The sequence below is a fragment of the Poromitra crassiceps genome, assembly GCF_964638095.1.
Source record: "Poromitra crassiceps genome assembly, contig: HAP1_SCAFFOLD_645, whole genome shotgun sequence".
Classification (NCBI taxonomy): Eukaryota; Metazoa; Chordata; class Actinopteri; order Beryciformes; family Melamphaidae; genus Poromitra; species Poromitra crassiceps.
The window spans coordinates 60,674-73,173 of NW_028151763.1; the positions used below are offsets into that span (position 1 = coordinate 60,674).

Below are 12,500 nucleotides of genomic sequence, written 5' to 3' on the forward strand. Positions count from 1 at the left end.
AGTCCACGCCTGGCCGTGGCTGGAGGCATTTGGGTTGTCCGTCCATCCGTACGGATGTATGCTTCTCGTTAATGTGATATCTTAGGAATGCCTTGACGGAATTGCTTCAGATTTGGCTCAAACGTCCACTTGCACTCAAGGATGAACTGATTCGAGTTTGGTGGTCAAAGGTCAAAGTTGAAGGTCACTGTGACCTCACGACCACCCATTCCATGCTCGTTAACGCGATATCTCAGACGCCTTGACGGAATTTCTTCAAATTTGGCTCAAACATCCACTTGGACTCAAGCGTGAGCTGATTCGATTTTGGTGGTCAAAGATCAAAGGTCACTGTGACCTCACGTCTGTCCGTTCCATCAAGGAACGGGGCGGGGCTAGGTAAAAGGGGCCGTAGGGATAGGAAGGTCATAGAGAGTCGGGGTTTGAGGGGTGGTTGGGGAGTGGCTAGAGGGATGTGGGTGGTGGCAGAGCCGTGTATATAGAAGAGTCGCGACATCTCCATTCACTCCAAGTTTTTTACTCTCAAGAGTTCCAGGTAAGGTCCTGGATTAAGCAGCAGTGTCGAGTTGCAGCAAAATGGACAGTTTGTGTTGTACTTTTTAAAGTTTTTTTTTTCTTGAATCAAATTGTACATTATCAGCTTTATTTTATCATTCAAAAGTAGAGCGAGACCCTTTCCTGCCTGTTCATTGGCTAATGAGTCACGCATTTTGGACCTCCGATGACGCCACTCTCTCTCTAGAGGACACTAGGTGGTGGGAGGAGGGTGTGATCAGTAAGGGGGCGGGGTTAGGGAAAATGGTCCATAGCTAGGGATAGGAAGGTTGTAGAGAGGTGGATAGGGGGACTGGCTGGGGGGATGTGGGTGGTTTAGGGTTAAGGGTAGTGTAGGTGTAGGACCATTTTCCATGTTGAAAATGATAAGGTCCTCCCAAACATTGCCTAAAGTGCCATAAGGCTGAATGGCCACACCACTGTACCATGGGCTTCAAGGTATTTGTGCTTGTATGAGTCTGGACCTGGACAGAAATGGATGTACACTACAACTTGACTTGTTGGGGGAGGCATACAACCGTGATGCGTTATTTCTAGTTGTTATTTAAGCCTAACCTAAACATAATCTTAATCAAGTTGTTTTACGTGCCTAAACATAACCACAGATGTTTCACTTGCTTAAACATAGCTAAAGTTGTTAAAGTTGCTTGGTTTGCGTTTAACATCAGAAAGTTGGCGAGGTTTTCAAATTAATTGCCGTTTTGTTTAGAATTTACGTTTAGATTGTACGTATAATCTTCTGAGCTTAATATCACCAAGCTTACAAGGTGCATTGGTTGCATTGCGTTTGACTTTGAAGCCTCCTCACTCCCTCACCACCAGACACTGGGCCCTTACATTTTTGGATGTTCTTTCCACCGTCTGTTAGGGTGTCCTGGTCATTGCTCCACCACCTCTGCCAATCTGTGGAGAGTTGTATGCTTCCCCCGATACATGTGCAGTCAGCAGCTGCTTCTTTTCACCTGACAGCGAGGTGTTTCACCGGCTGGACATAGCACGTGGGATGATCACGCTATTCCCCCCCATTTCCCCTCCCCCCCGAACAGGCGCCTCTTTTGATATATTATAACTTTATGTAGCCTTTGTGTTTCCCTCTGTGTGTGTGTGTGTGTGTGTGTGTGTGTGTGTGTGTGTGTGTGTGTGTGTGTGTGTGTGTGTGTGTGTGTGTGTGTGTGTGTGTGTGGCTCAGGGACTGTCAGAACGTCCAATAAAGTAATTGGACTGGACCACCACACAGGTCGTGGATGACAAAAGAATATATAATTAATGCGCTTGCAAGCACACAAGAGTCAGTGTTGGGGAGTCATTTTTTAGTAGCTACAACAGCAGAAATCCAACATTCCTTGAAGTCCTTCCACTTTACTCTGTGTGTTTGGTTTTGGTTCAGGTCCAGGCTGCAGTCTGAGGGACAATATAGTGCTGATGGACAGTTTGTTGCGTTTACATCCAGACTCTAGCAGCTGGCACCCCGCATGTCAGATGGGCATAGACACAGTGAACATTCCTTGCACTGTATTTCAAATAAAATAGCGTTTCTGTTAACATAATCAATTTAGCATTATAAGGCATTTTAGGTCATTGTAGATATATTTTTGTACGTAAGTATTATCTTGGTGATTCAGTGTCATCATTTCAAAAAAGTTGCACATTTGTGGGCAAACCTACTTGGGTACAGAAGTTTATTTTGATCACTTGTAACAAAGATATTTGATTGACATGGCATGTTTCCTTTGCTAAATTTGAATACTGACCAGGTTGAGTGTCAGGTTGTATTGAGAGGCGGTTTGTTTCCACACGCAGAGACGTTGTGTGTCCCTGCAGAGATTTGCTTATATCTAAAACAGCAGCTGAAGCGAAGCACAGATGGCGATATACCTTTCAAATACAGTGTGCAAATGAGGCTGGATGGGGCGGAGAGGGAGGGAGGGGTGGGGGGGGTGAGGGAGAAAATGATCAGAAAAGAAGGGAGATGAGAGGATAAGAGATTAACAGATGAAGAGGGCAAGAGGAGGATTCGCTGCATTTTATTCTGAATCTAAATAATTTTATGAACATTTCCTTTGTTGGTGGTTGAATGAAATGCAGAGACGCCAAATCCAAAGATTCGAGACAGATGGGACTCGATTCTTCTGATTAAAAAGAGATGGCTGCATGGTTCATATATTAAATTGTGGTTTGTTGCCAAACCAGTGGAGGACATTATTGTATTAAATCATCTCTAGCCATGTGATTGTGATAAGAAGTACGAGTCTAGAAGGACAGAATTTGCCCAAATAAGCATCTGACTGCGCACTTTCTCCTTCCTTGCCAAAAAGCCACAGTCATTATTCTGCTTATGCTCCAACTGCAATGGATTCTTCTTTTTAATATACCATTCTGCTAAAGCACATCAGAGAATCCACACAAATCCTGCTGTGGCTAAAAGCCAGCAGGATATTCTGCAGTCTGCTCAAAGCAAAGACCCCCACTGCGAGCTTTCACTCAAAAGTTTTCAATTGTGCAGAAGACGAGTCGACGCAGCATTTTCTAATCTTATTTCTTCTGGCAGGTTGGTCCAAAAATCTGAACACCTTGACAATGACCTTTCATCGTTAGTCTAAACTTCAGAACAGTCAAAAAGCCGTGTAGAACGCAGGTTAACGTATAGGGTAACTCTGTGCTCTGGTGTTACACAGGGAATGGTTTCATCGAAGGGAAGGAGCTGGAGAACTTCTTCCAGGAGCTGGAGATCGCACGGCGAGGAGCAGGCGTGGTGAGTGATTGGCCAGTTTGTTGAGGTTCTCAATCTGGGGGCCCGGACCCCCAATGGGGATCGGGGAATCATTTTGGGAGTGTTGCAAGATGACTCGTGGGGTAGAAAAATAATATATTTCTACTATACAAATGTATTATCATGCATATTTTTTCAGATTCTAAATGTTTGCCTCTTGTGAAATACTGAAAAGTCTTCAGCTTGTAGGGCTCAGGCATAATAAGAACCTGAAAAGGGAACATCATTCTTCGGTTGAACTATTTGCCTCTCTTCATGTTTATTATAAATATGATTCTACATACATTCTGAATTAAAGGCAACATTATCTCTCTTATCTCTATCTCTGGTCTGTCATTCTGTGTGTGTGTGTGTGTGTGTGTGTGTGTGTGTGTGTGTGTGTGTGTGTGTGTGTGTGTGTGTGTGTGTGTGTGTGTGTGTGTGTGTGTGTGTGTGTGTGCATGCGTGCGTACGTGTGTGTGCGTCTGTGTGTACCAGGATCCCACACATGCTGCATTCAAAGAAAAGATGAAGGAGTTCATGGCCAATTTTGACAAGAATTCTGATGGGAGAATTGAGATGTCAGAGGTGAGACAAATACTGAGTTACTATTAAAGTAAATCAGCCTACACCTGAAATGCTGTCACTGCTTTAAGGCTATAGTAGTCTCGCTGGCCAGCCTCCCCTCCCTTCCGTGAGAGGAGTCTGGCGGCGCAGGTCTCCATTCTGGAATTGCGATGGGCGGCGCTTAGCGGCAGTGCCCTTGGAAAATAGTTTTCAACAATCCAACTTGCAATTTTCAGCATGTAGCAACGAGCTAGCGTGTAGGTTTCTGCTGTTAGCTTGCTAACTAGTTAGCGTTGTTGTTTTCACTGTGGCAGCAGGGGACTATTTACAGCGACACACAGGGAGGAGGGAGTGGAAGCCGCTCTGATTGACATGGTCGGAGCCAATGACAGAGCTTGTAATAAGCGGGGAGCGGACATCCGGCAGCGACTGAAACAGTCGCTCCAATGAGAGAGCAGCTGTAGAGCAGGGGAGGGCTCATACCAGCAGCCTGTTTCCGTGCAGCCAGACTCCTCTCACGGAAGGGAGGGAAGGCTGGCCAGCGAGACTAAGGCTAGCAACTGTAAAACATTATTCAATAAAAATGTGATATGTGGAATAAATCTCTTTCTTTCTGTTTCTCCAGTTAGCTCAGATTCTGCCCACAGAAGAAAACTTCCTGCTCTGTTTCAGACAGTTTGTGGGATCCAGTTATGAATTCATGGCTGTAAGTATCTGTGTGTGTGTGTGTGTGTGTGTGTGTGTGTGTGTGTGTGTGTGTGTGTGTGTGTGTGTGTGTGTGTGTGTGTGTGTGTGTGTGTGTGGTGTGGTGTGGTGTGGTGTGGTGTGTGTGTGTGCGTGGCGTGTGTGTGTGTGTGTGTGTGTGTGTGTGTGTGTGTGTGTGTGTGTGTGCGTGCGCGTGTGTGCACGTGTGTATGTGTGTGTGGGGGGTGTGTGTGTCAAAACTGATTTGATGAATCCAATCTAAGAATTTGGATTTCGCAATAGGCCGTATGTAATATTGCATCTCGTTTCGGATGTTCTTTCTCTATCGAGTTAAGACGTCATTCTGTGTTTGCCGGAGTCCTGCCTTGTGAGACACTGTTCACTGACTAGTGGACTAACTGATCCACATGAAAGTCGTGAACCCCCCCACAAATGCCTCCAGGTGGAAGTGCCTCCATGGCTCATCCAATGGGACACATGTTCGGCCCCCCCAGGCCTCTTCCTGGCCGTGTTAGGATGAACGTGAGAGCGGTCTAATAACTAGGCTTATTAGATATCTGGAAGATCTGGAAGGATCAGACACTCTCAGAAAAATGTTAGATGCTGTATTGGAAGCCACTTCATGTTTAAAATGGTGGCTCATCCCTATCAGCATAAAACAAGGTGTTCATGAGTTCAATTGTTTCTGGGTGATTTGACCAGGAATTGTATTGAAACGTATCCACTTGACCCTCTGTCTACTCATCACTTAGCATTAGCTGTGGTAACACTTTGCTGTTGTTAGTGTGGTGATTAATATAGCAAACTAAACCATGACTGCTTCTCAGATCACTCTCCGGCCAAAGGACTATCTAAACATAAAAAAAAAGGGGGTAATTTATTTTTGCTATAATTCCATTCATAAGTAAACACAATGACTATTTTGGTCATGGGTTTTATACACTTTCTGTAATAAAACATCTAAAAGCATCAATCTTATCTGGGGGACCGTGGGACAAAATCCTATCAAATGGGGGTCTGGGGTCTAATCTTTGTCAGTTTAGGGGTCCCTCATGTGAAAAGATTTGAGAACCACTGATCTAAACATCACATACAAAGTAGAAAATGATCCGTTAACAGCAAGGAAACAACAGAATGTTTGACTTCATGTTCCTTGATTGGTCTAAAACACCATCAGGAAAACCCTCTCGGCTTCTTCTTCTTCTTCTTCTTCTTCTTCTGCATCTGTAGAAATAATTAGAGAGATAAAACGGTCAGGTGTTGAACATCTGATCATCTGTGATAAAACAACAACAACCCCCGAACATCTAATGTGCTGTGGTTGAAGAGAGTTTTCAGTGGGTTCCCTGTGTGTTAAAGGGGGTGGGGTTAGCTATTCTCAGACAACTATACATTATGAATGGGCCACAGCTTTCTGCAGGGGAATGGGAAGTGACAGCAAATGGGGTTTAGGTAGCCTATCCATCTTTGATAAGGGTCTGCTTTTGGGGGTTGGTTAGATTTAAACACAAATTTTGTTCCATTTCACTCCTTCTTCTCCAAATCCAATAATATTCAGAGCATGTCTTGAAGTCCAAAGGTTTTGTGTTGATTGTAAGTATGTGAGTTGTATTCGTGCTGCCTGACAGATGACATGACGACACAACTCTTGTTCTGCAGGCATGGCGGAGGTATGACACTGACCGCAGTGGATACATCGAGTCTAATGAGCTGAAGGTGAAATACAGCATTACGTAAAGCAAACTCTGCTATAGAGCTAGCTACAGCATCACACAAAACAAATGCAGAAGACATTGCTTGACTGGTTTAGACCCCTGTCTCTACAAACACTTTATTCCACGTGTGTTTGTTTTGAAGAGCTGTTGATAACAATGATAATTGAAAAATAAAAATGTATACCGGTACATAGGAAGTAAGTAGCATTTAAACTTTAGTGCTGTTTTGGGCTGTAAAGCAATATCCTTGTCTGGCTGTACCAGTTTTCTCAGCATTAGTCCTGTTTGTTTATGGTCATTACGCCTGTCTCAAAATGAATGTGGCAATGATTTATTAGTGTTAAAATGCTACACATAGCACCATTAATTGTTACCTTGAACATTTCTGCGGGCGGCAAGAAGGTTGTGGGTTTGAATCTCCACCCTGGTCCTTTCTGTGTGGAGATTGCATGTTCTCCACGTGTTTGGGTGGTTTTCCTCCGGGTGCTCCGGTCCAAAGCTGTGTATGCTGTGTTTGTGTAGTAATGTGTATAATCTAGTAAAAATGTCTAGTATGTATATATTGTGTGTAGTTATATGATATAGTGTGATTGTGCTATGTAAAGCTCTTTGAGACATGCTTGTGTGATAGGGGGCTCTAAACAGAACTGAACTGAATTTATGCATCATAAATGCGTTATATCGTCCAGTCACTGTTTGTGGAGACACTGATGAGCGTGTCTCTCTTCAGGGCTTTCTGTCAGACCTGCTGAAGAAGGCTAACAGACACTACGATGACAAGAAGCTCATGGAGTACACACAGACCATTGTGAGTATCACTAGGCTGAGAAATGCCTTTTCATACTCCCACAAATTCACATAGAGTTACAACTACAAGGCTCAAGAGCTGTGTGAGACGCCATCGGTGACCAGATGTCCCACTTTGTGTGGGACTGCACAGCATTTTCATTACCTTTTTCCATGTCCCACATATTGAGACGCTGTACTACGTTTTGATTGGCTCCAGTTTTCAAAAGTCAAACCACTGCAAGAGAGAGAGAGAGAGAGACTAATTTTTAAGAAAAATAACAAAGATTCTCTCATTCCATCTTCTTAAATGTGAATATGTTTTTGGTTTATTTAGTCTTCTATGACAGTAAAGTGATTGTTTTTGGGTTGTGGATTCTTGGTCGGGACAAAATAAGACATTTGAGGATGTTATCTTGGGGGGAAAGTGGCACATTTTCACCATTTTGTAACATTTTAGAGACCAAATGACTGGTGGATTAGTAGAGAAAATAATCAACACTTTAATCGATAATGAAAATAATCGTTAGTTGCAGCCCTACTCAGCATTGTTAACATGTCCCACATTGTCCCACACAAACATACTCTTTGTCCCACATTTGTTTCGCTGGGATCTGGTCACCCTAGACGCCAATGATACGTTGTTCTGACATTCACAGAAGATCTCATATTGATAAGAACCCCCACCCATACAGATTTTAACAATTATTTTGTATTTGTCCACATTTATATTAACATAACAGTGATAGGCTACAACAGTGATGGGGTAACTGTCGGTCCATATAAGCTGAACTCACCCTTTCACCTCAATTTTCTGCCTTTACTATATGTCAGCCGTGACCTTCGCACTCCTTTAAGCCTCTAAGATGCAACACTCTCAAATCCCCAAAAGTGATTCTTGTACGATGTGTTGATTGTCATCCAATATCGCTTCAAAGTTGTCCATAATTGTAAGAATTAACACGTGACATTCTAACATTTTTGGCCATTTCCGCTTACTTAGTGTAATCTGTAATGTAATATAATGTAAATTATCCTCATGTAATGTAATCTAAGAAATTATAATCCCTTATCTTCTGTGATAAATCCCCTGATAATCTTCTTTCTGTCCAGTTGAGGATGTTTGATCTGAATGGCGATGGTAAACTGGGCCTCTCTGAGATGGCGAGGTGAGTGTTATACTTTTGTGTGTGTGTGTGTGTGTGTGTGTGTGTGTGTGTGTGTGTGTGTGTGTGTGTGTTCTGTGTATGTTTTTAACCAATCTCAGAAGAAGAGCACAGAGGGAACCCTTCTCTTTGTTTCGTTGCAGGCTTTTGCCTGTCCAGGAGAATTTCCTGCTGAAGTTCCAAGTAAGTGCTCATATCAGGCCTCTTTCTAGTTGTGTGAAACGCTGCTCTGAGCCGCTACAGACTGACCTTAGAGTCAGAGGTCAGACAAGATATACAGTTTACTGCAGATCCAGCATGCTACAACTCCACTTTATTGGATTCACTGCAAGAGGATTATAGAATTGCGATGGACATATGGGGCATTGACACAGATGTTGTTTTGACATAAGTCAAAACGACCTCCAGGAATCCAATATCAAACTATGGGATTTCCTCCAAAATATGATAGAATCCCTTTGAAATCAACTCTAGACTATTTACTGTAGGAACTGCTTAGGATCCTTCTCATTAGATTGATAGGATTGTAGGAGTCACATGGCCAGGATGAAAGGATGTTTTTTTCTTCTTCTTTTAAATATACAGTATGAAGGCCTTTTATAGGAATCTAACAGTAGCTACTTCACCATATGGGAATATGTCATCATTTTATATACAGTGTATGTCATTATCGAGGGAATACGTAGACATTTTTGTTATTCCATTGTTTTACACTGCTTTGCTGATTACCAGTTTGACATTTGTAGTACACTGTAGACAATGTTATTCCTCTTCTATCTACATGATTTGCGACCACAGTGATACATCTGCAGTGTGCATTCTGAGCTGTACAGTATGAACCCATATACCTTCTAGCTTGCAACGGGAGATCAACGATTCCTTTCTGACAGAGGATTAGTCTGTCTGATCAGGATTAACTCAACTCTAATCCCAGTTATCATAATCTGCATGGATTAATATCAATTCTGGACAGGGTGGGGCTTTTTCCACTCTCTAGCAATGTCCTCCAGTTCCTACCAGCTCACTGCTCTTTCTCTCTCACAGGACATCAAGCTCACAGCTCAGCAGTTTGACGCTCTCTTCACCTTCTATGATAAGGTGAAAAGATCTGATCTTATATACCGTGAATGGTGACGGAGTTATGGAGCGTGTTCGTGTGTGTGTGTGTGTGTGTGTGTGTGTGTGTGTGTGTGTGTGTGTTGTGTGTGTGTGTGTGTGTGTGTGTGTGTGTGTTTGTGCGTGTGCGTGTGCGTGTGCGTGTGCGTGTGTGTGTGTGTGTGTGTGTGTGCGTGCTTGGTAGTATGTGTGTTTGGGGCGTTAGCACACACTGTCACTGACCTACTTGCTACACGCCTGTTGTTGTCATCATAAGAATGGCTTTCTTCATTCAGCTTCATTGAGACTTGCCATGTTGTGTCGTTGGTCAGGATGGTAACGGCTACATTGATGAGCAGGAGCTGGATGCTTTGCTGAAGGACCTCTGTGAGAAGAACAAAATGGTAATGAATAGAACGCCTGTTGACTCCAGTGCAAGCTATTTTGACAGACCCTAGTGCACGCTAGTTACTAGTTATGAAGTACATGCACACCCCACACACACACACACACACACACACACGCACTCGCGCGCGCACTCACACACACACACACACACACACACACGCACGCACACACACACACACACACACACACACCATTAGCTATATATATTTTACAACAATGAGTTGGATTTTTCAGTCGAATAAGTTAGGCCATTGTATTGGGAAAGAGAGGTCAGAGAGAAAGCTATAAGCGTGGATAGAACTCTGAAGGTAAACATATGTGCTGAAACATGAAAACAAGGATCAGTGTCTGAGAGCAGAGGAGCTGTTTTATTTCACTGTGGTGCTGAAATGATCTCCGACTTTGACAAAAGGCAATTGTTGGTGCAATAACGAGTTCATTCATTCATTTATATTTTTTGCCATGCGGCAATAAAACTGTTTTACGAGGAAATGTCTTAAGATGACTCCCAACTTCAATATGAATCCATAATATCTGAACTTTGATGCCAGCAGGCAATATGGGGGAGTGCATGTTTTTTCTCCCCCCCCCCCCCCCCCTCTTCTTCACTTTGGAAAGAAACTCATAAATATAGAAATATAGATGCGGTATTTGAACTGCACTCTGTATTTGGACCAAAGCACAGCTCAGCTTGACTTCATCATGGCCGCTGACTTTTGACTCTTGTCCTTCTGCACTTCTTGTGTTGTGTTGTGTGTGGGCAGGACGTGGACGCGTCCCGGCTGGCGGGCTACAAGAAGAGCATCATGGCGCTGTCAGACGCAGGGAAGCTGTACCGCACGGAGCTGGAGATCGTCCTGTGCCGGGACCCCACGCTGTGACCTGCTGCCCGGGTCCCTCCGCCGCCTCCGTCCTACCTCCTGATGTAACCCGGTGCATGTATGACCCTTACCTCTTCCAGACCACGTAGGGTGAAAATTAAGGTGCTCTTAAAAGCACAAACTGGCCCCACTGTTTGAGCCTCGTACCCCTATGAAGACTTTGTTTTGTTTTGACTTTACATGCAGTTCCATAGTGAGATAGCCATAAAAAAAAATAACAGGAATATATTGTGTGGTTATTTATTTGAAATCCTTTCCATTTCTATATGCATTGGATTTTTACATTACTCTCTCTTGTAATGTTTGTTCATGTAGACACTTCTCACTTCTACAGTGTCTGTTCTTTTTTCTTCTTTTTTTGATGAGGCTTGTACTGTTCTATTAAAGATATTATTGAAGGAATGAATAAATATAACATGGATTTATGAAGACAACTGCTGCCCCACTTATTCACTTGCATTAAAAAGAGATGATCCATGTGAAGCGCGTTGCCACTGCGCGCACACCTCGGCTGTCAGAGAGGGGACAATCCAGTCGTGCTTGTGCCACCACTGTGATGGGCCCGCAGAGCACCATGCCTTTCCCACTGAACATAAGCGCTCCAGTACAGATGCTCAAAGCAGGCATGTTTCCTCCAGAGAGCTCCACTCTCACTTTCTAATCTCCTGCTAAAAGAAAGTGTGATGAAGGAAAGGTTCGTGCTGTTCCATTTTTCATAGATGAGAGACTTTCAGAGGCACTCATATGTCTCTGTGGCACATTGAGATGAAGTCGGGAGATCGGGAAGCAGCAGGACATGACTTCCCTCCCTCTCCCTACAGGAAAGTATAGCAAAACAAGCAAAGATCTCTCTCGGTTTCAGCGCTGTGTCTCATCCTGCATCCAAACGGACAGAACAATAATAATTAAATCTGACGATCCGATGATGCGGCCCTATTTATATAGGAATGTAGCAATTTTCTATTCGACATTTCTCTTGCATGGAAGAGTCCACACAGAGCACACCCCCATTTTCAGCATGTTGGCGCAGTCTACCTTCCATCAATTAATCATCTGCACTTTCATCTTTAATTAAACTCACTCTTTTTAAAGTACATCCACCCCCCCATGCGCACGCACGCACGCACACACACACACACACACACACACACACACACACACACATACACACGCACACACACACACACACACACACAAACACACAAAGCGCCGAGCCTGTTCACCTCCCAGGAACTTACTATGTTCCTTTAATGCTATATGCATGTGTGCATTCAAACACACACACACCCTTGCTACTAACTGCTGACAACGGCAGGGAACCAGGCAAAACCAAGAGTTACGTCCGCTCTGATTCCTTCACGCACATCAGTCCCACTCAGTGAGGGAAATGAGACAAGTTAAGCAAGTCAAACAGGCAGATGAGCTCCGGTTACATGGGGCTGAACTCGATCGGGGACTGGACTCCAAATGCAAAGCCGGCAGACAGAGAACTGGGCTTACGCAAAAGGGTCAGCAGAACTTAATCGGCAGAAGTACACCAAGCCCAAACCTTTTAGACCACAGCACTTTTTCCCCCTCACCACCCCCCCCCCCCCCACCCCCCCGCCTAAACACCACCCATATCCCCATAATCCTACGCACCGCTCGAATCCTGACTCTCTAGCGCCTTCCTATCCTTAGCTATGGCCATTTTCCAACTAAACTCACTAAACATCCATGACTGAGCGACTGACTGACTGACTGACTGACTGACTGTCCTGACTTTTCCATCTTATGACCCTGCGGTAAAAACCTTTGTTTTTACAGCGCCGCGGTAAAAACAAAGCAGGCAATTCAAAAAAGGCAAAAAATATTCCAAACCTGGCAGAAGGTC

At 43.9% G+C, this 12,500-nt stretch overlaps 1 protein-coding gene across 1 annotated transcript; it reads left to right on the top strand.

Annotated features, from left to right (window-relative positions):
- Positions 1-1,007: 1,007 nt before the first annotated feature.
- Positions 1,008-10,981, top strand: LOC310771431 (calretinin-like; the record flags this gene model as incomplete). Its single annotated transcript, XM_083664044.1, has 11 exons — positions 1,008-1,035; positions 3,231-3,307; positions 3,803-3,892; positions 4,497-4,577; positions 6,236-6,292; positions 7,022-7,099; positions 8,191-8,246; positions 8,387-8,426; positions 9,288-9,341; positions 9,671-9,742; positions 10,511-10,981. 11 exons carry the CDS (start codon positions 1,008-1,010, stop codon positions 10,625-10,627), a joined length of 750 nt encoding a protein of 249 aa, XP_083520170.1. The 3' UTR covers positions 10,628-10,981.
- Positions 10,982-12,500: the final 1,519 nt, after the last annotated feature.